This window comes from Anoplophora glabripennis, unplaced genomic scaffold (genome assembly GCF_000390285.2).
Source record: "Anoplophora glabripennis isolate ALB-LARVAE unplaced genomic scaffold, Agla_2.0 scaffold253, whole genome shotgun sequence".
In the NCBI taxonomy this organism is placed as follows: Eukaryota; Metazoa; Arthropoda; class Insecta; order Coleoptera; family Cerambycidae; genus Anoplophora; species Anoplophora glabripennis.
Genome location: NW_019416337.1, coordinates 109,258 through 136,320, shown reverse-complemented (window position 1 = coordinate 136,320; position 27,063 = coordinate 109,258). Strand labels below are relative to the sequence as shown.

Genomic DNA, 27,063 nt, shown 5'->3' with positions numbered 1-27,063 from the left:
ACCTTATTGATTAATTATGTGTACAAATTTTTCCCGTGTATAAAAAACTAGTTTTGCATATTTAAAACGTGTGTGTGTTCATCTCAAGTTTTCACCTTAGGCTTATTCAACGTATTTCATTTTATTCTTAACGTAAAAAATGAAAGTTACAGTCGTCTTTGGTTTGTTAGTGATTTTAACCTGTAACCCTGGTAAGATCTATTTTTTTTGTATTTAAATTATCAAGACTATTTACTACATTTAATAAACTTAGTATTATAATAAGGCAATCACTACTTAACGAATTACTTGATAATAATAAAATAATAATACAGGTCTCGATATTTCGCGTAGATAGAACTAATATAAGTTCTTGTGATAAAAAATAGACAATTTATATAAAACCGTATTACCTATATTTAAAATTACTTCATTCAGCCCTAGAAGTCGCCAATGTTGGTAATAAATGTTGGTGATTTCCGAATAACTTTTATTTGTAAACTAACCGAATATAAATATAAATTTAATTCTTATTTCATGCGGTTATGCTTGAAGCTTTTACATCCTTGTAGTTGTTTTTTTCTTTAATGGGTTTCGCATAATTTATTATTGTATTAATCATCACCAACGCATTTTTAATATTATGAAGCTTTAATAATAGGTACCATTATAAAATTCTGAAATTTACAAAGCGATATTTCATTTTTATTATGAAACAGATAAAATACAAACGAAATAATTGTATGTGAAGTTCAGAAACTTGAAAACAAACGTTCTTCCGTGAAATTTGTTGTAAATTAAAAATAAATTAATCGCACTCGTCTCAGATGTCTCAAAATTTAATTTCTGTGGTTATTCTTGTTTGAGATGTACGAACTGACATGAATTCTGTGATTAATTTCTTTTAATAGAATTATATATCATTGAATTAGTTTACTATAAACCCTTGTTCTTAAAAATTTACCATTTTTTAGTTTAAATATCTAGAAATGGTAGGTATAGTCTTTCCCAAGTCAATTGAGCATGTATAAAAGCGCCTAATGAGTTTCATAGGCGTCCCTAAAAAACTTTCCTGCTAGAGGTAAAAAATTATATTGTGTAGAAAATTTCTATTATGTGTTCATTTGACCAACAACATATTTTAATTATTTATGTCCTTAATCTAATAACAATTTTATTATATTGATGGTAAATTTCGTTCAGTTCCGTTTCAAAAGGTCTCCAAAATGCCCTGTTGTAATAATATTAGTAAACAAAATATCCCTCTTATTTCTCCCTTTCGCAATTGTAATATGAATGATCAATAGAAGGTGCCTATAATAAATTAAAATTATCTGAATCACACCAAATTCCGTATTGCTTTAAACTGCACTGCTAAGCCATTTGTTGACAATTGAATGTATGGCCAATGTTTAGTATTTTAGTATTTTTATTAATACAGATAATATATAATAATATAACAATATTTTATTTGGTACTGTGGATGTAAGGTTTTCCTTGATAAGGTCCAATAAAAACAAAAATCCTTCATTTTATTAATACCACCCAATATTTCATTTCCATTAAATGTAATTCAGTATTTGTTTAGTTATTCTTTATTTTTGAATGATTAATGTACTTCTTTCCTATATAATATAAAATTTTATAAAATGCAGATGAATGTATGGGAGAATATGACGATTTATCTAACAACTTAGAAGGTTACACATTTAATCCAGAAATTGGAAACTGTTACCAGATATACGACCAATCAGAAAATGTGACATCTTTAATTTGTCAGGAACCTTTAAATCCCGAAAGATACTCCTGTGTTGAATTAATAATAATAGAAGAAAAATATTGTTTGGGATTAAAAACGCCAACGAATGAAACGATTCAATTACTTTGCGATAATTTGGTGGAAGACCTTGCTTCTCAACACATATCCGACGAATTAAATACTTGTTTCAATATTTCACGTCCTGATGACAGCTACAAAGAAGTGTGTCAGCATAAATTTGATGACTACAGTGTAGGTATAACAACACCAGATAATTTCACAATATTATTTTATTCAGAATTTTGCACGGCTTCAATAAGCAAAGATGATAGAGAATTATATGATGAGTTTGTAAACACATTTACACTTGACCCAGAAACAATAATCTGTTACAAAATATACAACCGACATCAGAACATAAGTCCTTACACATGCTTAAGTGAGGATGTGTTCATTTCTTGTATAGAAGACCTTCCTCGTGTCGAAAATTGCGAAGGCATCATTACCCAGAATAATGAAACAATCGTCTTAGATTGTACGGATAGTAGAGAAACTTTACAAAATCGCAGTTGTTTTGAAATATATACTGATGACAATGATCTTCAAATAGTATGTCAAGAAAGAGTGGAAGAACGATGTATTGGAATTAGAACTCCAAGTAATTTAACGGTGCTACTGGACTGTTATTTCTGTAGTGAGCCAGGTTTGTAAATATTCATATGTATAACATGTTAAAAATGATTAGTAAATATTTCTAATTCTGGAACTATATCAATGTGTAATCAGTGTTTTTCCAGTGTAGATAAAATGAAAAAAAAAACAGGGTTATTAGGTTATGGGGTTATGGAAACCCCACATCATTTAGTTAATTGCATTTCCACGAGCGGTCTCCTCCTGTCTCTTAATGAGTACGGTGTAATGTTTGTCGAACACAAACCGGGGAGTTTCAGTGTTTGTCTGCAGAAGGTTTGTCCTGACGACCCCATTCCATAGGCGACTCCTAACTTCTCTGCATCCTATATCCGGTTTGGAACATAGGCGAAACATAGTTGTCAAAGCCACTTCTATTAGATAAATATCCAGAGGTGGCAGACACAGCATTACCTCCATTGCTATGGTAGGTGTTGTTCGCATAGCTCTAGTTATGCTCAGACAGGCAATCCTTTGTACAGGGTGATTCACTATATTTTGACCCCCCCTTTAACTTTTTTATTTTAAGAGATAAAAAAATGTGAAATATAAAAGTTGCACTATTGTTTATGAATTTTTCGAAAATGATAGTAGAAAAACAAATGAAGTTCAAACAAAATGGCCGCAGATGTTAACTTTGTTAAGTTAAATTTCTGCCTTTTTTACAATTACGTAAGGATTTACAGATTTAGTAATAATATATTTTGATATATCGCACATTGATGCGCTCCAAATTGAGTATAGGTAATGTAACGAAATCACATTAATTAGGCCGTGAGATGTCTAATTATTCATGGACATTATATGGTAGATCGTGAGAGTGACAGGTAGTAATGTCTTGGCAACATTGTTATTGATTGATAGTATGTATTATTATTTAATTAAAATAAGTTACACAGAAGTAGAGAATTATTTAGAATTAAAATAGAGTATGGAGAAGAACTTTGCTCTATTTTAATTCCTATAATATTTCAATTTTCTACTTCTGGGTAACCCATTTTAATTAAATAATAATATAAATTGTCAAACAATAACAATGTTGTCATGACATTACCTGTCACTGTCACAGCCTACCATATAACATTGTTCATGAGTAATTAGGCATCGCACGGCCTAATTCGTGAGATTTAGTTAAAATACCTACACGCATTTTGGACCATATCAATGTCTGATCTGTCAAAATATATTATAACTAAATCTGTAAATCCTTAAGTAATTGGAAAAAGGCAGAAATGCCTGAAAAAGGTTTAACAATTACAAGATGTCTTATTTTCTTAATAAAAAAACCTTCTTTTCATTTTAGTATCTCGCTTATTTTTAGCTATGGACCCAACAAACCCTACATGACTATGCTCGACAGGGAACGTTCTATTCAAATATGTAAAAATATACAGGGTGTTCGATTTAACTTAACAAAGTTAACATCCGCGGACATTTTGTTTGGACTTCATTTGTTTTTCTACTATCATTTTCGAAAAATTCATAAAAACTCGGGGGGTGGGGGTCAAAATATAGTGAATCACCCTGTACTTGGCTTGGCTTTTGTTTAGCTGTCGTCTGCTGGGATTTCGGCCACCAGACGACAGCCCCGTAGGCTAACATTGTTTCACTATGGCAGTGTATATCCACATAACCACTTTTGGTTTCATTCCCCAGGTTTTGCTAACGGTTCTGCGGCGGTTCTGCATAGGATATGGACGCCTTTTTAAATCTTCTTTCAAAGTCAACCCCTAGGTATTTCACGTCAGATGCAAAGCTTAGCGTAGTGTTTAGGAGAGTTGGTGCCTTTATTGGCCCCAATTTTCTCTTTTTCGTGAAGAGAACCATCTCCGTTTTTCGGGGGTTGACTGACAGAGCATAGTCCTCACACCACTTTTTAATAGTTGTTAGGGCTGTTTGCATTCTTTGGTAAAGAATCCCTTCGAATTTTTCGCTAATCAGCATGGTGAGGTCTCTGCATAGGCGATGGTATAGATGCCGATTTCCGAGTTGAGGTGGCATAGGGTCTAGAACCAAGTTCCACAGCAGTGGTGATAAAACACCTCTCTCCTGACAGCTCTTTGCAGCAGTTCCTCTTGTGGGGGCATCCCCCACACTGATTTGTATAGTGAGCATATTTGATATCCATCTACATGGTTGGAGAAACTCCTTTCTTCATAAAGGCTGATTTTTGGGAAAGTCGTTTTATCAAACGCCCCTTCTATATCAATGAATACCCCCAGGGTTGACTCTTTGTTGTCCAAAGATTTCTCGATCCTGCCCACCACCTGATGGAGGGCAGTGTAGGTAGATCGCCCTAGTGTATGCATGTAGGGTGTGGCTGTCTATCCATTAACACAGTATCCCTTATATATATATATCGCTCACAGCTTTTCCATTTTCAACAGAAACGAGGTCAGGCTGATGGGTGGATACGCGTTTGGGGAGGTATAACCCAGCCTACCTGTTTTGGGAATGAATACAACCCTTACTCCCCTCCAGACCTTTGTAATGTAAAGGTGTGCAAAGCAGAACCTAAACCTTCGTTCCAGGTGCGGTATTAAAACATCCATGCCCCATTGTAAGAGGGCTGGATATACACCGCCTGGTGATTTGTAGGGTGAGAAGGTTTGTATCGTCCATTTTATTTTGTTTTCGGTTACATTCTGGTTGGCGATCTGTCAATCCATAACTGCAGGTGGATTTTCGTCTGACCAATCTTCCCGTTCCACTAATGTAAATCCCGGGAAATAGGTCCGCATCAGCAGTTCCAGACTTTCATTTAGATTGGTGGTTCTCTCGCCATCCTCTCTGGTTAATAGATCGTGGTGATCTTTCTCTTTTGCAAGTAGTTTTCAATCTCCTCGCAGTAGACTTTCCATGCATCCCTTTGTCTTTTCCTGACCAGTTTTTTGAAAAGTCTCAGGTGGGTTATGTATATTTCCCAGTCTGAGTCTTGTCTTGTCATGTTTGCCTTATCAAACGATATCGTGGTTGTCTTCTTCAGTTCGCTCAGCTCCCGGTTCCACCAACTCGTGGTTGCGCCAGGGGGCAAGATGTTATAAAGGCTCTTTTTATGGCAGATTGTACAGTATTCACGAATACCTGTTGTGGTACAATGAGATCATGAATTCTAATGTGTTTAAGTGATCTCCATTTCAAATCTCCTTCAAATAATGTTCCTTGTATTTCAGCATTCTTTTATATACCTTCACTCATTTTTAATTTCTACATATGCATATCATTTTTAACCAATTTTAATTATTTGTTGGTAGGTATGACATATGAATATGAAGAGGAAGAGGAAGATGTAATAGAATATGAACAGTTTATTACATCCTACTTATCTAACGAATATTCAGGAAAAAATTCGTATCTAAACAAATTCGAATTTAAGATATTGAAACAAAATAGTCCTTGGGAAATTCCACCATACTTATTACAAAGATCTAAAGTATATGGTTATTGGTTACCAAACACTACTTGTTACGGTGTCACCTTGCCGAGTAACGAAACTGTTATTTTGGAGTGTATGCCGAGCGACAAACCTAGTCACCTTAACCATGGCTGTTTTGTAGTGACTAACATGCAATTAAAAATAAAAGAGGAACATATTGTTTGCATTAAAGTTATCGACCAGGCATGTGTTGGGATTACAACTCCTATGAACTGGTCTGTAGAGTTCGATTGTTATTCTGAAGACAATGACGGTAAGTTCGAGTTCGTGAAAGGAAGCAATGTTTCTGCTGAATGCAATATTTAAACAAAAATTGGCGGTATGCCATTTCACCGAAATAAGGGGAAGCGTTTCTTCAAAGGGGTAATTAATACAGGATATGGTGGAAATGTGGTTCAAAGTAATAAAAAAATCAAAGGAGCAGAGAATTTTCTTCCACGCTTTATGTAACGAAACGCCATCTAATAAGGGTACCTTTTAAGCGTAGATGTAATTCAGTTAGATGAAATTCAGTATTTCTTCTCTTGTATAGCAGCATTCGCCTGTTCACCTGTGAAAAATATAATTGTTTGGTTGTTGTTCCGTTGCCCCCTGAAACGAATAACAAAATTCTACACGCCGTTGAAATTAAATCCTACACTCTTTGTACAAGACAAGGTTTCATGTATAATATCGCGGGTACTGCGGTTCCGGTTTTTCCCGACAGGATGTAGAATGTCTTCCCCCCTATTTAAGACACGCCGTTTTTTTCTCTACCGGTGTCCCGTTGTCTTTGAACAACGTTTTACATTACTCCTTGATTTAGTTGAAGTCTCTGGAGGTAACGAATCGCAGACAAACAAGTCGTATTTAAATCATATCCGCCTCAAAAATCAAAAAAATATATCCGCTATTGAATAGGGTACTTTGAAATAAAACGTAAATTTATCTATTATCTACAATCGACAAGACATGTCCGTGTCCGCGCCGTGCAAATAACCACACTGAACTTGACCTAGTTACTGATTGTAAACAGTTGATTAAGTGGGACGATACAGGATCGGCCTAAGTTTCGCGCAATAATTCTTGATTAATTTTCTGGAACACATGACACTTTAGATTAGAGGTTGTTTAATGATAATTGTTTAATTTTCGCGTCCTTTATTACCCCTGTGAATGAACGCACTTACGCTTTTTTTTACTTTTATTCTAGACATTTTCAAACAATTTTTATTAAGAAATACATTTTTATTTTTTCTCAAATTCCATTTCTGCAAAGATTATTTTATTTATAAATATTTTTTAATATTACGTACGTATTATTTAACTGTTTTATCTTACATGTATATATTCCTGAATAGGTTCAATGTCCAAATATAATTTTCTAAATTTTAGATGATGATGATTGGCGCAAAAACTTCAATAACTATAAATTTTACCCAAAAATTGGAAACTGTTACGAAATATATGATCAACATGAACATGTGACACCGTTTATTTGTCAAAGACCTGCAAATCCTGCAAATCATTCGTGTATAGATGCAACAACAGAAGAAGAATATTGTCTAGTGTTAAGAACACCAACAAATGAAACGGTTCAATTACTCTGCCCAAATTCAGAGGAACAATTTCCTTTTTATCTCTATAATAATGAACTAAATACTTGTTTTAATGTTTCACGACCCGATAAGAGCTACAAAGAAGTGTGTCAACAGAAATTTGATAACTATAGTATTGGTATAACGACACCAGATAATTTCACCATATTATTTGATTCATATTTTTGTCCGACTTCAATGTCTGACATAGAAAGGGAAAGATATAGTCACTTCATAGACACATTTTCATTCGATCCAGAAACAAAAAGGTGTTACAAAATATATGAAGAACATGAAAACATAAGCCCTTTCACGTGTTTAAGCGAGGAGGTGTATAGTTCTTGTGTACATAAACTTCCTCATGTTAAAAATTGTGAAGGAATAGTCACTCAGAACAATGAAACTGTGGTGCTACATTGTAGGGATGACAGAGAAACTGTACAAAATCGCAGTTGTTTCGAAATATATACTGAAAACAACAAACTTCACATAGCATGTCAGAAAAGAGTGGAAGAACGATGCATTGGAATCACCACTCCGAGCAACTTAACTGTACTGCTTGATTGTTATTTCTGCATCAAGTCAGGTTAGTAAACTTTGTATTATTATAACGAAATCAAATATTCAACTGTTTATACAGCCAGTGTTAAGTAGTTGGAAAATATGGAGGAAAATCTTAAAAACAAGATTTTTCCCCCAAAGTTATTTTTGCAACTGTTAGTTGCATGATTTCAGCACCGAAGATGTCCAGATTCATAGGTGTACAACATAATAAATAAAAAAAATCAATTATTTTTTGTCAAATTCGTCCTAAATAAACTAAACTTCCTTAAAATTGCTGTTGCGATTTTTTCTTGGGTGTTAATTATATATTTATTTAAAAAATATTTGAATAAATCATTTGTTTTTTATTTGTGTCAATGACCTGGATGCCTATAAATTGCGATACCTTCTTTGCATATTACAAGATGACTGGTTTGGAGAAAATAAAACATTTATTCAAGATTCTTTACTTGTTAAGTACAATCAAATTCTGTGCCTAATTCACTGATTCATTTAAATAAATGAATATTTTCTTATCAATATTATTAGATTGACGTATATATTCCCAAGCACATACAATTTTCCTTGTCTCTACAGAAGTTGCAATTTGCTATAAAAAAGCGTGGATACAAATTTTGCTTGGGAGTTTCAAATAGGACCACTTTGGCTTTCCTTTAAGTCAAAAATATTATATTTGGATTTTTTTGGACACCTGTTATGACGTCGTGAAATATACCTTCCAGAAACATACCTATTTCATTTCATATTGGAAAAGCCAGAGTAGCTCTGATTAGACTTTAATTAAAAGACCTTTTTGATATCTCCTTTCGTTTAAAAGGTACAAACAGAAATGTGAAAACGCGTTCCATGGAGATAGAACCGTTTTGCGTTGGTCGCCCAAACAGAAGAACCGAACATTATTGATCAAAAGAAAACCCTTATTTTGTCAACCCCATAAATAATCGAGATCATTTTGGTGTCATCGCCTGGTATGGTATCATTGGCCGCCATCTAATTGGATCATATTTTTCTGAAGGAATATTGGGTGGTAGAAGATATCTGAGTTTTCTTCAAGAAGAACTTCCAATTCTTCTTGAAAGTGGACCTCTGCAAGTAAGAAGATCAATGCGATTTCAACATGACAGAGCTCCACCTCCGAGAACACATTTTGTCTGTAATTATTTAGAAGAAATATACCACGATAGATGGATAGGGTAATGTTCCCATAAAATGGCCAGGGAAGTATCCAGACCTGACCTTCTTAGATTTTTGTTTATGGGGACTCAAAAACAGTGTTTATAAGACTCCCTCGCAAAATATTTACCATTTGAAAGAAACAATTATAATTGCATGTCAAGACATTTCTCCAGACATTTTTAAAAAGCTACACAAAGAGAAAAAAAAATTAAAATGTTAAAAAATATTTCTGTTTGTAGTTTATTTGTGTAACTGTATTAATTCCTAGTAATTATTGTTGTTATTTTATGGTTCTATATTTGTATTACCTATAATACTATGGCAGATATAATAGTTTATATGCCTTCAACAGTCAAACTGTCTGTTGTTTTCCATGGAACGCGTTTTCAGATGTCTGCTTGTAACTTTTAAACGAAATTAATGAAAGTTTATCAGATATACTTTGTCTTTTCTAATACGAAATGAAATAGGTATGTTTCTGGGAAAAGTATATTTCATGACGTAATTTCCAAAACGGGCATTTCCAAATGTTTCAAAAATAATATTTTTTGCTCAAAGGCAAGCCTAAGTGATACTATTTAAAACCCCCTAGCGAAATTTTTACTCGCGTTTTTTATTACACAACAGCAGCCCTAAAGCATCGAGTTTGAGACATACTTGTATACAGGGTGTAACGTAAAGGTTGGGAATAAATTAAACGGTGGATTTTTTATTTTAAAAAATAAATATTTGTCATATAAAGTTATGCTGTACAGGTTTTCTTTTCCAAGCTACAGGGCGTTAAAAAATTTCAAAAAATTTAGTTTTTTAATATCATTTTCAATGCAAAAGTCTTTTTGCAATGCCTATTTGACCATGTTCGGTGCCTGAGTCAAAGCATACTTCATAATATTTTTGTTATTTTTATTTTCCTACGTTAGCAGTGGGAAAAAATGGGTATTTACAAATGTTTTATTTACGGAAAAAGTACAAGAGCTAGGAATAAAACGCAATACGGTAATTTTCTTCAAAATAAAAAATGAATTATAAAAAAATATTGAAAAAATATTTTTACCAGTGGCGTACAACATTTTTTTTTGAAAAACCTTACGGCACAATCCGTACGTACGCCACTGAGTAACTTACAAAGTCAATATTTTTTCTGTTACTAGGGGATTATCAAATTAAGCTAAGTCTAAAATTTCATTCCATTGTCTTATAATGTTCGAAAGTTATTGGAGAAAAACTAAATTTTTTGGAACTTTTTAACGCCCTATAGCTTGGAAAAGAAAATCCGTAGAGCATAACTTCATTTGAGAAAAATGTATTTCTTAAACCAAAAAATCCACTGTTTAATTTATTCCCAACCTTTACGTTACACCCAGTATAATATTGTGGGTAATGCAATGTTAGTCTGCAGAGTAGTTGCTTCCCACAATATCATTAATTATATTTCTAGTCGATACTAATATGATATATTAAACTGATAAAAACATAGAATATTAAATAAACGAACTAGACTATTTTTTTTTAATTGATATCATTTATTGTACATGATTTAGGATCCATAATTTGAATACCGTGTAAGTATTTATAAATGTTTAGTAACCACCCATTAACTATGATCTAATTGTTACTTAAAATATAGAGTCTTTATAATTTATTCCTTTAAATTGGAATCACACGGCGTCAAAAAAAAAAGGTGTGCTGGACCGATAATATTTTATCTAAAGTCAGAATTTTCGGATTAGGCACCCTAACATCAAGAAAATCACCCAGAAAGAGGTTTTCGAGGTTTCAGAACGACTTGAGTAATTAGTGACTGGAAAAACAATGAAATTCATGATCTCTACACCATAATCTCCTAACCCGAAATCTGTTATTTGAACCATTATTATTACAAACACTATACAGTCAAGAATTATGTTTTCCAGTGTAGACACAAAGGGAAACAAACCCAGGTGACTTTGTAATACAAATCTGTATGTCCCAGGCTTATGGGCTCCCACAGAGTTTCATGGGTGAGACTACAATGTTACGGGGTTATGGGGTTATAGTGCAATGAGATCATGAAATCGAATGTTTTCCAGTCACTCCAAATCAGTCTTAAATCTCGAAAACCGCTTTCCATAGGGAGTGTCTTGATGTTTGAGTCAAAACACGAACTGATCCGGGTATTCTCACTTTAGAATCGGATTCAACTGGTCAAAATACTATTGAATATAATTTGGTCCACAGTCCAACCTCCTTTTATTATCGCTGTGTTATTATTGGTTGCTAGGTATTGGGTATATACCTGAAGATGTGGAACAGCGACGAAGATCCTGGAAGTTTGTTACATCCTACCTTTCCAATGAGACATTGGGTAGAAACTCATACATAGGCAAACTTAATTTTAAAGCATCTCAAAAGATTGACGCAAATTTTGTCGAATATTCCAAAAAGATACCTATGGTTTATAGTTACTGGTTACCAAATAGCGATTGTTATGGAATTACGTTGGATAGTAACGAAACAATTATTCTGGAATGCATTTCTAAGGAAAGACTGAAATACGTGAAATCTGGATGTTTCCCAGTAATTAATCCAAAAGTGGAACAAGAGCAAATCGTTTGCTCTAAGATTCTGGATGCAGCCTGTGTTGGAATTACTTCTCCCATGAATTGGACTGTAGCACTAGCTTGCTACTCTGAATATTACAAAAGTAAGTACGAGTCAGGTTTAAATATCTTCTAATATCTCAATTTGAATGTTTTTCCAACCAACCATTGGCTAGTCAATTTGAGTAGCATTTTGACACTCAGCAGCTTTCGCGATTTCAAACTGACTTTAGTAGTCACTTATTGGAAAAACATTCGAATTCATGATCTCATTGCACCACAACCCCAAAACCTTGTATAATCCGGGATATCCGAAAGTGTAGAAATAATATGAATATGGGAACGTGGATCTTGTACACCAGGCATTTGAAACTATTATTGTGAGTTGACAGGCTTCCATAATCCAATAACCTCGAAACCCCATGACCATGAATCTCTGAGGTGCATGCAAGCTTCTGTAGACCTATGATCAGGAGCAAATAAATGTTGGGTAAAAGTAATTCCCTGTTGTTATATGGCAATAAATCTCCTAATATTTAGTTTATTTGACTGGAACAGGTTTTGCGGTTAAGTTTAACATGGGAGAAATCAAATCGTTTAACTCAAAACTCCACATATGCACCAGCATTTTGCACCAGTATTTGTAACCGACTGGGGATATTTTCGACAGGCTTTTGCAGGAATTCTTCTGGGACATTAGTGAGTACATGGCGAATACGAACTTCCAGTTCATTTAAAGTTATTAGTTTGATGCGATAAACCTCTTCCTTCTTGCAACCCCACAGAAAGTAGTCACATGAAGTGAGATCAGGGCTCGATCTTGCATCAAAATGAGGTCATTAATATTATCGCATGTGGAAAGAAATTGTCAAACTTCATTTTCCAATATGGCTAGTATAGGTACCGTTCTGCGTTCATGATTTCTTGAAGAATCAACGTACCTACAACTTGATTGGATGTAATGCCGCACCAAACTGTGACCTTATGGCGCACTATGAACGATTTAGTGTCAAAATCATAGAACTCTGGATAGAAAAAAGATAAAAAGGTTTAGCAAGAGGTATTTTAAAGGTAAAGGGATTACCTTTTAGGGAAAAATATCGAAAATGCGCTCAATTTATTGGGAACGTTTAAACCTCGGATTTTCCAATTTTTTTCGATTTTTTCGAATGCCACTACTTTTCCTCATCTGACTATTAAAAAATACTTTTTTTTTTCAGAAAGTAGATTAAAAAATCTTCAATTTCCATTTTGGTGAAATTTATTTGACCTATTATACAGGGTGTTCCTAAATAAGTGTCGCAACGGAAAACTGTATATTCCTTTTGAAAAAAGAAACATTGTTTTCCTCTTCCATTTTTCTCTCCGGGCTTTCGTTTTCGAGATGCACGGTGTCAAAACTTTTTATCCCCACTTGATTATTGTCAAGAGCGTTGTCTATGAAACCTCTGTCAATACGGTCGAGAATTGACCGCTAGGATTGAAGCCACAGCGGAACAAATTAGAAATACCCAACAAATTATGAACAACGTTCATAGAAACATGATCCGACGATGTAATGCGTGCATTTAAACCAACGGTCATAATTTTGAACAGTTTTTGTAAATTTTAGTCGCTAAAGTGATAAAAAATTATTTTTTAAGACAAAAAAAAATCTGATCTGTTGTTAAATTTCGTTAAAATTGTTAATTATTACTATCTATTATTTGAATCACAAAGGAGTGTTGAAACGTTAGCAAAATGTTGGTTTTTGCTCATAAAAAATCATTTTTATTGAAAACGGTTGACTTTAAAGCAATGAACCAAGAGAACTCTTTTTGTGTAAAATTCATTGGCGCTTCAGAATTTGCTGTCAAATGTCAACTTTTCCAGTGGCGTACAAGTTCGGGGGAAACACCCTTACGATACCTTAAAATATCCACCACTAGCACGTCCAATGAATTCAAGAAGGGTGCGAAAAAGTAGTTATTAATAGTGGAAATGTATGTACAAAAGCTCGGTCCTGTAATTCAAACGATTCCTAGAATATTGGCAAAAAAGTAAAAAAAAAATTAAGTTTTGACACCATGTATCTCGAAAACGAAGCCCGGAGAGAAAAATGGAAGAGGAAAACAATGTTTCTTTTTTCAAGAGGAATTAACAGTTTTCCGTTGCGACACTTATTTAGGAACACCCTGTATATCTTAAGTGATTGTCATTCGAAAAGTTCAGTGTTCATAAATTTAATTTCTAACAGTGTTACCATATCAAATTAATTTGTAAGTTTTCATTCAAGTTCATTTAAAAAAAAAATATTTTTATTAAAGTATTCATTAAATGTTGGATAATTTATTAAAGTTTTAGACTGAAATACACAAATGTTTGGTTTATAAAGATTTTTTAAGATATTTATTAAAATATTTCGTTATAGCAACGGATATTTATCCCGAGATTGAAGCATGAATATGTTTTTATGTAGGGGTAATAATTTTAGAGAAAAGTTAACCTGATCTTACCTCATAATCGAGTTTAAAATCTTTTTCTCTGAAATAACTGATTTAATGTATGATATAAATTATAAACTTCCATGGAACTTTTTTTTGTTTGTGTGATAAACTAAATTATACGAGACTTCATTTTTTAATATGATGTCTCCAATTGAACGGTAATTGTAGCTCGAGTATGACTTCGAGTAGAAAATGCATTCATGCAGATTGGATGATCCTACCTATTCTCAAAATTAGAAAAAAAATGATATACTCAGAAATATACATTTTCCCCAATATAGCCATTTTATCTGTAAAGTGATTTAATCCAAATGTAGTATCCTTATATCCAAATCGGTATAAAGAAAACTCTAGTTTATAATTTATATCATACATTAAATCAAATTCAGAGAAAAAGATTTTTAACTCGATTATGAGGTAAGGTCAGGTTATCTTTTCTCTAAAACTATTACCCCTACATAAAAATTTATTAATGCTTCAATCTCGGGATAAATATCCGTTGCTATAACGAAATATTTAGATTTTTTGAGACTTACCTTTTAAGTAAAAATTAAGTGAAGTCCAAAAAAATCTTTAAAAACCAAACATTTGTATATTTCAGTCCAAAACTTTAATAAATTATCCAACATTTAATGTATACTTTAATAAAAATACTTTTTTAAATGAACTTGAATGAAAACGGACAAATTAATTTGATATAACACTGTTAGAAACTAAATTTATGAACACTGAACTTTTCGAATGACAATCACTCAAGATAGAAATAAATTTTACCAAAATGGAAATTGAAGATTTTTTAATCTACTTTCTGAAAAAAATTGTATTTTTTAATAGTCAGATGAGGAAAAACAGTGGCATTCGAAAAAATCCAAAAAAAAAAATGATAAACCGAGGTTTAAACGTCACCTAAGAACAGTCTAATAAATTGAGCGCATTCTCGATATTTTTCCCTAAAAGGTAATCTTTTTAATTTTAAAATACCGCTTGCTAAACCTCCCCTCCAAATGATGTTCTCGAATAGCTGCCTGTGGCAAGTCTTCATACCAACCTAGCATGTTTTCACCATATTCCATTCGATGGTCACAATCTTTCGACGATAACTGTTGACAGCAATGTGACTTCCACGAACGAAATTTAATTCTTTTATTTCTGATGGTGTGGCAGGAGAGACCACTTTCACGAACGGTCTCTCTTGTTGATTTCTGAGGGCTTCTGGTAAATATATCCTCCACCATTCGCGCATGTTCCTCTGATCTGGATGTCGAGGAACGACCACTTCTACGAATATCCAACACAGATACGATGTTCATCAGTTTATCATTTTACAGAAAATTCACATAATCGTTTTCTAAACAATTACCAAATCGTACGTTTACTGAACATCAAATCGTTTCAAATCTTTTTTTTTTATATTAGAGAATTGATTTTTTAAAACTTCTTCAACTGCTCTTATCTCGTATTAATTAATTTGGACGTAGAATTCGCTATGTTCGCTAAAATAAACATATTATTATTATGTGTAGTAGTAAAATTACACTTTAAAAATTTGTAGTTAATCTTCTTGTGATATATAAATAACCTATTATGTTTCAGATACACCAGATATAATTAAAGAATCCTACTCTAAAAGTACTGTGGGTACTTACTTAATATCTTTATATGTGAACGACTGTTATGAAATCTATCCCTCTCAAGAAATAGACGCTTATACTTGCATGAAAAGTGCGAATGCCAAATATTATTCCTGTGTTTACTGGCTACCTGGTGAACGACGATGCTTGGGCCTAAAAACTCCCGCCAATGAAACAATTGAACTTATCTGTGAAGATTCTTCCGATAACGAAAATTCTTTTGTTGCCAATAGACTTTCTACACGCAAAAACTGTTTTAATCTTTACAAACCCAATAACCACACAGAAGAAGTTTGCTTGCGGAAATTTGACAACTTCAGCATAGGTTTGACTACTCGGAGCAATTATTCTATACTATACGATTCGTTCTTTTGTCGTACTTTTAAAACTCCAAAAGATATTCAAGAATACAAAGAATTTATTAACGGCTTTGTTTTTGACCCTAGCATTCGAAGTTGTTATAAAGTTTATAGTCCCGACCAAGATATCAGTCCATATACATGTTTAAGTAACGAGATACATGACTCTTGCATCCATCTAATAGAAAACAGAAGCAGTATGGGAATAACCACACAAAATAATGAAACTATCATTTTGGAACATTTGAATGGCACGAAGGCCGTGAGTGAGTCAGGGTGCTTTAAAATATACACCCCCGATAACAGAATACATATTTCCTGTCAAAAGCAAGTGGAGGAACGATGTATCGGAATAATTACACCTAGTAATTTAACTGTACTACTGGAATGCCATACCTGCATGTCAGCTAAAGGTATTTACATAGTTTTTTTACTATATGCAACTTGCAACTATAAACCCTAGAACGCATTAAGTACCTAAGTAACTAGTAAGAAAAACTGAATTCGAAAGTTATAGGCCAATCATTACAGCTTTTTTTCACTGCGGAATATTGTTCAGAAACGTGTTACAAACAAAATATCAAAAAATCAACTCGAAACTAGTTGGGAAAATTATGGAAAAGTGGTTTTTGGACTGGCGTAAAAAAACTGTTATTCATAGAGAAAAAAAGGTTTATACAAAAAAGGTAGGTATTAAATAAATCTGTAAAATAAGACAAGTCCGATTAAATTCCGATAATTTGTTTATGCGCAATAGCTCAAAAATGGTCGAAATTGCCCGCTTTTTTCAATTGCTAATAATAATGCAATTTTGCTAAATAGTTGTATTGACATATGCATTTACTAATAATTTAATTTTTCAAATTTAATTTGTTTAAAAATGACTTTGAAAAAATGTTAATATTTATTACATCGTTAAGCGCGCATGCTAAGCTTCGCCTTCCCCACTCGTTCGCTAGACCAAGTAATCGCCGCTATCTTCTTTTTCGAAATTAAATAGTTGAATTCACCTTAATGTTAATGTAGGACATGAAAATATAGTATGTATGTATAGTAGTATGTTAATGTATACTCTCTCCAAATTTCGGCTCTTAATATTAATAATTAAGGTCACTGCGATTAAATAAATAAAATAAATATTCTCAGCTTCTAATCAACTTACAACAACGATTTTTTTTTAAATTCGTAGAAAACTGAAGTAAAGAGGTTACTATTTTATTTTATAATAATTACCTATCTTAACAATTTAATAAACATTTTTTCAGTCAATTTTAAACAAATTAAATTTGAAAAACTAAATTCTCAGTAAATGCCTATGTCAATACAACTATTTAGGTACAAAAACAACTAATGATCAAAACCCTACAACGCCTGTGAGCTTGGGAAAAGTGAATTGAAAATAGCATCTTCTTAGATAACAAATTCCGCCAACGTCAAACCAATGAAGCTTTCGAGCTGAAATTTTTACCACTTATTAAGGGTGCAAAAAGCCTCAAAAATCCTGAATTACAAGTGTCTGCGATGAAAATTGCATTAATTATTAGCAATTGAAAAAAAACGGCAATTTTCGACCATTTTTGAGCTCTTGTGCATAAACAAATTATCGGAATTTAATCGGACTTTTTTCATTTTATAGGCTTACTTAATACCTACCTTTTTTGTATAAACTTTTTTCGCTATGAATAATAGCTTTTTTACGTGAGTCAAAAAAACACTTTTCCATAACTTTGACCACTGTTAAAACAAAGTTTCCCAACTAGCCTCGAGTTGATTTTTTGATATTTTATTTATAACAGGTTTCCGAACAATATTACGCAAAGAAACTCCTAATAGTATTTTTTTCCCGAAACAGGCTCTTTCATGTCTATAATGATTGGGCTGTTATCCCGAGGATAAAACAGCAAAAGTTCATAGGTAAATACAGGCTGTATCTTTGAATAAGGATCGTAGATACACATATAGGCGAGCGGCTCACCCCTAAAAGGATGCTTCTAAATGAAGGTAACCGACTAAATTTTTAAAACAAAAACCTACAGCATGAAACTTTTTTTAATTTATAAAGTGTATTTTTCTGATAATTTACATATTTTTGTAAAAAAAAAGTTGTAAAAAAATTAGTCGCCGAATGGCTTTGAAAAGATTTTTGTTGTAAAATGGACGAAAATAAACACTTTTAGTTCTCTGACAAAAATTCGAAAAATGCTTCGTTTCCGAGATATTTATAATTTAATGTGAAAAAAGTGACAAACTTTCCGAATTTTTTTCTCAAAAACTACTGAACAGAGTTTAATTCTAAAAAAAGAATAATAATCGGCAGATCTTATACTTTAAGATATATTCTTTTGGTATATTTCAATTATTTTATTGAAGGTCTAAAGCGAGTAAAAAAAAGTATTTTAAATAAAATCATGATAAACATGCGCATCAAAATGGCGGTGTCAGTGGCGTTACTCGCGCGCGAAACACTTCAAATTCAAATTTTCTTTTTACAATATTTTGGACTAGATTATATTTACAGTAAACATAATGTTATTAGGATATTTTTAATCGATATATAACAATAACATTTAATGCGGAAATAACCATAATTTTTCCTACATTTATAATAATTATAATTTTTGCAATTATTTTCATGCTTTTTTTAATGCAAAAATTATTATTTATGATTAGAATTATATTACTATTAATGCTACATTAATTTTAAACAATTATACTATTTGATTATACTAAAAAAAATAATTAAACTCTAGCCTGTTCGTCAAATATAAAATAAAAGTTTAATTTTAGAAGATGCGCTTGAAATTTTGACGTTATATTTATAAAAAAATTATGATTCTCAAAATAAATGGAATCGAATTCTCGAAACCTATAAATAAATTAAGACATACAATTGCTTTAAAAAAATGCTGCTAAGGAGAAACTGCGTTAGATATGCTTCAAAAATATTTTTGTTCACGTAGTGGAAAATGTTCTATAAAAAACTGTAACTGTTTGTCATCGAACCTGGAATGCTGTGCAGTCTGTGCGTGCTCAGATGAATGTCAGAATGTTCCATCGGAAATTGATGATGAAACGCTTATTTCAACTCAGGAACTTGTCGAAAATAACGAAAAACTTATTATTTAAAAATTAAATAAAAAAGAAATTAATATACTTTTATTGCTCTTAATATTTTTGTAAAATAAAAATAAAATAATTATCCTATACAATAAATTATCCAATAACTTTTTTATTTTTCGGGACCGCTAGGTCAATTATTATTATTAGGTTAATTTTACGATTTAAAAAGCTTATTTTGTTTAGTTTTGGTATAACTTTCAAGTCAATTTTAGCCATTTATAAAACCACCAATCGAATATTTAAATTTTACTAATTACTTGCAAAAACCTTACTCCGGCTACAAAACCAAACAAAATGATCTTTTGAACACTTGTACTGTTAACATATATCAATTAAAAAAAATCATAATAATGTTTATTGTAAATATAATCTAATCCAAGATATTGTAAAAAGAAAATTTAAATTTGAAATGTTATCATAATTTTCTTTAAGACTTTTTTTACTCGCTTTAGACCTTCAATAAAATGATTGACCCATACCAAAAAATATATCTTAAAGCAGAAAATCTGCCTATTATTATGCTTTTTTTAGAATTAAAATCTGTTCAGTAGTTTTTGACAAAAAAAATTCCGAAAATTTGTCGATTTCGTTACTTTTTTCACATTAAATTGTAAATATCTCGGAAACGAAGCATTTTTCGAACTTTTGTCAAAGAACAAAAATTGTTTATTTTGCTCCATTACATTACAATAAAAAACTGTTTTCAAAGCCATTCGGCGACAAATTTTTTTTTACTACTTTTTTGTTTATAATTGACTGACCACGCTGAAAAATATAAAAAAATATGTAAATTATCAGAAAAATACACTATAAAATAAAAAAGTTTCATGCTGTAGGTTTTTGTTTTAAAAATTTAGTCGGTTCATGCCCTTTTTTAGGGGTGAACCGCTCGCCTAATACATTTTGAGTGATGACAAGTGTCGCCTGATATTGTATCCGCAACTAAGTTATTGACATTGAATTTCAAGGACTAAACGTGGTGTTTTCATATATTTTTTAAATATGGGAGATCTTTTAATTATTTGTATTTTTTTTATTACTCGTATGTACATTTTATAAAACAGCAAAAATATTGACGCATTGACATTGAAAAAATATTACTAGTTTAAATTAACCTATCAAGAATTCCTCACGAAAGCTGTTTTAACAAAATTGTTTTCTATTGTAGTTTCTGCTCTGCCACACCGTTGCTTTCACACAATTGATTTAAAATGGCAACAAAAGCCAACATTGATAAACAAGCACATACAACCAAGGCGCATTATAATTCATTTGGACTTAGGTATGGACAAAATTAAGTAGCGCCTCGTAGAAAAAACATTAAAAAAATTAATAAAACAGACTTTTAAAGCTTAAGTGGAACAGATTAAGAAAAAAATAATCATATTTCACCAGCACCCCATTTACATCCTCAAAATTGAGCCCCAAAATTATAATTTTGGAAAAAAAATACATTTTTTGCTCTCTCGTTTGAAAAAAGTGTTTTTTCAAATGATACAAAACATTATTTTATAGTTTTTGAGATGAGGAATAAGAATCCATTGTTTAAATTGAGCTAAAAAAAATTTAGAACCCTTAAATTTACAAATATTTCATTTTATGTCGTTTTAGCGCAGATTTCCGCTCTTCTTATGCACCGATTTGCTTGAAATTTGGACAGTAGGTGGGGAATAGCTCAAGAAACAAAATACACCCTATGCTGATATATATTTTTACCCTGGGGGTAGTTTCAACCCCTTTGAAGGGGTTGAAAATAAATTTTGTCAAAATAATCGATAGAGTAACTAATTTCAAGCAAAAAATGTCCCATACAATTGTTTTGGTAAACCAATACTTTTTGAGTTATTTGCGATTGAAAACTCAATTTTCCAAATTCATTTTTTCATAAAAAATTATTATAAACAGAACTGAGATCATATCCGATAAAATATTATTAAAGTAGAATAAAATACCTTTAATTTGGTTGTTTAAAGATATTTCTAGCTGCTATAGAACCGAAGTTATAAATTCGTAGGTAAGTTGTGACATTTTACTTATAATCGCTATAACTTCATTTCTGCAGCAGCTGGAAGCTTTTTTAAGAAGCCAAGTTGTAGGCCTTTTGTACTTTCATAACCAACGTAAAATGTGGGCCTTGTTTTCTTACATAGCGATAATTATTCAATAAACAAGCTAAATATTGAAAAAAAGCTGTTATTCGCGATTAATTAAATGAAAGTCGTTATAACTTCGGTTCTATAGCAGCTAGAAATATCTGTAAAGAACAAAATTAAAGATATTTTACTTTAATTTAATAATAATTTAGTTCTGTTTATAATAATTTTTTTTATGAAAAAATGAATTAACAATTGAAAGATTGAGTTTTCAATCGCAAATAACTCAAAAAGTATTAGTTTATCAAAAAAATTATATGGAACATTTTTTTCTTGAAATTAGTTGTTCTATCGATTCCCGGGATTATTTTGGCAAAATTTATTCCTTCCCCTTCAAAGGGGTAGAAACCACCCCCAGGGTAAAAATATATATCAGCATAGGGTGTATTTTGTTTCTTGAGCTATTCCCCACCTACTATCCAAATTTCAAACAAATCGATGCATAAGAGCGGAAATCTGAGCTAAAAACATCCTAAAATGAAATGTTTAAGGATTCTAAATTTTTTTAGCTCAATTTAAACAATGGATTCTTATTCCTCATCTCAAAAACTATAAATAATGTTTTGTATTATTTGAAAAAACACTTTTTTCAAACAAGAGAGCAAAAAATGTAATTTTTTTTCCAAAATTATAATTTTGGGGCTCAATTTTGAGGATGTAAATGGGGTGCTGGTGAAATGTGATTATTTTTTCCTTAATCTGTTCCACTTAAGCTTTAAAACACTATTTTCTGTATCTTTTTTCTACGAGGCGCTACTTAATTTTGTCCATACCTAAGTCCAAATGAATTATAGTGCGGCGTAAACAAGACGATATTATTATTATTTATTTGATTTGAAAACAATAATAATTTTAACACGCACTATTACCCTTAGCTGATTCCCGTTTAAAGTTACATCCTGTATATGAATATGATATACAGTGTGTCCCGCGATTCTGCCCGAATATGGATATGTATGGAAACTTTGCAGATGTGGTTATAAGGCTATGTTTGACCTTTTTTGACTTTTAAACAAAACTTAATTTTTTTTCTGGATATCCCTTCTATTATTGCAAAAGAATTGAAATTTCTTATTTAGGAACTTGGAATTCCTAACAAAATTTTAACAACAAAATAATTACATTTTCTAGAGATTTTTAAAAAGAATGATGTTTTCTGAAAATTTGCAACTAAATAAATTTGCCCTATTCGAGATACAAACGTGGGACATACTGAGTTTTTTATTGATATATAAATATGTATAACTTCACAAAGAAAATTTAATTGCAACCTTCTTGGCGGAGGAAAAAGAGTATTTTTTGTTCAATATGTTGATGAAATTGTAGGTAAATAATTATAGCTATTTTACAGGCGGGGAAGGTCTTCCTACATATTCTGATAAGAACAGAAAAAGCTATCGCCAATATGTTGAGTATTCTCTATATAAGTTTACTCAAAATAATTATGCCTTAGAAGACGAGGAGTACCTAAGTTCTTATACACCTGAACAAGATATAAAGGTGTTTGATTGCTATGGTGAAATAAGTCATTACCGCATTCATATTTTGCATGGTCACAACAGATGTCGTGGAATAACTCTGGATAATTTAGAAACCATCGTTATAGGATGTCCGTATGGCAGACCCGAAAAAGCTGGTTGTTTTGATGTTTTCAGCCCAGTTTATAATGAAGATAATGAAATAATTAATTCTGAAATGAAGGTACTTAGAATTTTATAACTAAATGTTGGCTTTTTAAATTTCCAAAAATTGTTTAGTAATTAATATATTTCTTTGTGTAAATTAATAAAAAATAGATAGATGTATATTTCCAATGAGGAACACTGCAAATGGGACAATTTGCTCACATAATCAGCCCGATGGGGTGATCAGAACTTTGGGGAAAATAGTATGCACTAAGAACAGTTGACTATAAGACCTTAAAGAAAATGAATGAAAAATTTAGAAATTATCAATAAAAAAATATTTTTTTACACCCTATTTCGGAAACGAAGCATTTGCGGACCTATGTCTATAAGAATTTTTTTCGAATTTTTGGATGTAGAATCTGCTCTAGAATTCTCTGAACAACATTTTGTAACACCCTGTATAGTCCCAAATGACATTTTACCTAGTAGTTATTAACACCATAAAGGAGGTAAGTACTATTTACCAGTCGAGAAAGATTTTGCGCCCGAGCGGAGCGAGGGCTGGCAATAGAGTCCGAGACTGGTAAATTATGCTTAACTACTGGGTGGTGTATAACATTTTATCTGCTCCCACAGTTCTTTATGGTTCATGAAGTAAGGATTAGGTTTTATTTTTTGACATTTCTTAATCAATTCATTTAGACATTATTCGAAATCTTGCAAAATCGCCTTAGTTGTTTGGATTGCAATTTTGCTAGTTTTGAATTATTATTTCTAAATGAGTGATTTTCAAATAGAAACTGCAGCAAATGCTGCTTGCGAATTTTTATTGACCGAGAAGTCGAAAGTACGCTACGGACAAGCATATACTCGTAAATGACTGAAATGTCACTGCTAGCATATTTCATGGAGAACTGAAATACTTTAAAGTCACCGGCGAGTTTGTGGAGTGCGCGCCATTATTCCATGGCTAGAAATTGGCCTCAATGATTTGGGATCGAGGGGGATTATCCCTCTTTATCCTGCCTCATCTCGTGTAGGCCTGGACAGCCTTCGTAGGTGGGCCCCATCCGTCGTCTATCCCGACTGCAATTCGGCCGGTATAGGCGCTTTGTGGGACTTCCTTTTGTCCTGGCTGGGTCCCGCCGGCTAGGGCCCTTTCTTCTGGCGCTCTTCTTGCTTCGCCGGCTCGTCTGTGTAAACCCCGGGGGTGGTGTCACGTTGGATACGGTAGTGCGACTATGCAGCCTGGGATGCGCTTTGCTAAGGTGGCCCTTAGGCTAGCGCGGGAAGGGAGGTTAAGGAGGGTATGGGGGTGTGTGTATGTGTGTGTGTGTCGTTGTCTTTGTTTCTTGATCCTGGCGGTCTCTGAAACAGAAAAGGTTAACGGGCAGGGGGGGGGATGTCGTTGGGGTGATCACCCAGGGTCAAAAAGTTGGTGTCTAGGTCTTTTGTGTTTGTCGGTTACGTCGGGTACGTAGTCAACGGCTTGCCTGAGGAGGGGATTGTCATGTCTAGCGGCTACGTCAAACCGTTCCTCCGCGTTTTGTCTTTATTGTCTGTGTAGCGTTTGTGTATTGTAAGTCTCGTAATTTGTGGAGTGAATACTCAATGATTAAGTCAACTATTTTCATAGAGGAGAACGTGGATATATCAAAATACACCAAGCTGAGAGCATTTTTGAAACGTAAGAATGATGGCTATACACCTAAAAAGTTAAACGTTTTTTCAAGAGAACAAGTCAATGATTTTCTCGTTCAGGCACCCGATAACACATATTTGCACTGAATGTATTGACGGTCTTAGGCATTGCAGGAGCATGCCGTTTTGATGAATTATGCAAACTTACTTTGGACTACGTCAATTTAAAACATTTCGTTGACATTATTGTAGTTACAATTCCAGAATCTAAAAATGGTATGTCACGTACGTTTACAATTACTTCTCGTCTCGGCTCTGTTTCTCACCTAGAAATTCTCAAGAAATATATCAAGATTAGATTGGAAAATAAAACTGAAATTTCACGCTTTATTATGTGCTATCAAGCAGTTAGATGTTCCAATCAACCAGTCGGCAAGGATACCTTTCTATGATTCCTAATAAGATTGCACAGTTTTTGAAACTAGAACAGCCTGAAATATATACAGGCTATTTATTCCAAAGAACATCGTCAACATTACTGGCTAATACAGGAGTTGATGTATTAGCAATCAAGAGACATGGTGGGTGGAAATTAGCCACAATTGCAGAAAGTTATGTTGCTGACAGTTTAAGTAACAAAAATGAAATAGCCAACAGGATTCTTTACAATGACACTTCAACTCCAGGTTTTAGTAGTACGTCGCATCATGCTGTTGTAATGGATCAGTCAGATAATACTGAGCCTCCGGAAACGGAGCGATCAAATCATTTTGAGAAAAATGTGACAATTAGTAAACGCGAGGGGAATAATTATTCAGATTTTATATTATAAATAATCATTTATAATAATTAATAAAATGTAACGTTCATCGAATATTTCTATTTATTTGTTCATAAAATATGCATTTATAGGTAACTCGAAATCGTTTTTTTCCCTATGGAGGTAAGTTACCTCATTTACCTCCCATTGTCCATAGCAACTTCCACTTCTACGGTAAAATCCACTTAGGTACCTCCTTAAAAACAATGTATTAATAGTCTATTTACTATAGTGAGAGCAGATAAAAATATGTTTTGCTCTTTCCAGTGTCTACGCAATATCTAACAAATAGAAATGTAATCTTTTTATTACAATAATTTAATTATTTTTTTCATTACTTTGTAGGTCGAAAATGTGTGTGTAAAGATACTAAATGAATGGTGCGTAGGAATAATAACCCCACAAAATAGGACTGTACCTCTAAGTTGCTTTTCTCCTTCTGAAGGAGTGTGTGGTGTAGTTACAGTGCCTGATAATGGTCCACCTCCAGTATGAAGCTGTTTGTGAAAATTAAGGATATATGTAATATAGTAACTAAAAAAGTATTCCTTTAATCATTATGTGTAAATTTATGATTTTATTAATTAAAACGCTAACTAATTTTGCATTTCAATTAATTTTTTTTATGTATAATGCGGTCCATCATAAGTGTCATATGCTATTTTTCGACGTAGGGAGAAAATGTACGATATGGAAATTTTTTTATAGCTTTTAATAACGAAGTTATGCAAAAAAACATCGTGTTATAGAATATGTTTATGCATATGATTTGGAAACTATAAATTAATACCTAGATCGCAAAAACCTGGAATCTAAACTGCAAGATTTTGAAAATATCGAGTATGTGTTATATGGAACTACAAAAAATCTTCTGAATTATTGAGGAATATTGAACGCACGACGCGTCAAATTTTGACGCGTCAAATTTTGGAAAACGGTAAAAAGAAGCACAAAATATTATAGATTTTTCATTACAGCTTTTATGCCTACAAAAGGACCAGAAGAAGTTCTCTCTCTTGGTGACAGTTCTTGATGACTTCAGGAACACTACGGATTTAAAATCTTCGCCATTTGGAGAGATGAAACTCTCAACCTTGATAGCAACGTATTGGGATTCAAGATCTTAGGTTAATAAGTTGAGAGTTCTTAAGTTTAATGGATCTCAATGATTTTGGAGTACCGGAGTTTGTCCGGAGTTTGTAAAAGTTTGTATTTTTTGGAGTTTTTGTTCTTTAATGATGTAGATCTGCTCAGAATATTTTAAATTCTTTGAATTAGCAAAATTTTTATCACAATTTATCTAGGTATTAGATTATTATAATCAAGGTATTCAGGTTTAAAGGCCCTGGTATTCTTGTAGTCATCAGAAGCGGTAATGAAAAGATCCTAATGTACTTTGTCCTTATTCGAATAGTTTTCCCAAACTTATTGGCGTGCCGTACGGCTAGGTTTTGGGATTAATGGT

At 32.5% G+C, this 27,063-nt stretch overlaps 1 protein-coding gene across 1 annotated transcript; it reads left to right on the top strand.

Annotated features, from left to right (window-relative positions):
• Positions 1-110: 110 nt before the first annotated feature.
• On the top strand, positions 111-26,183 carry LOC108912975. The gene is made up of 8 exons (XM_018718411.1): positions 111-191; positions 1,635-2,441; positions 5,683-6,117; positions 7,239-8,027; positions 11,442-11,864; positions 15,840-16,649; positions 22,861-23,210; positions 25,944-26,183. Exons 1-8 carry the CDS (start codon positions 140-142, stop codon positions 26,091-26,093), a joined length of 3,816 nt encoding a protein of 1,271 aa, XP_018573927.1. The 5' UTR covers positions 111-139; the 3' UTR covers positions 26,094-26,183.
• The last annotated feature ends 880 nt before the right edge of the window (positions 26,184-27,063 follow it).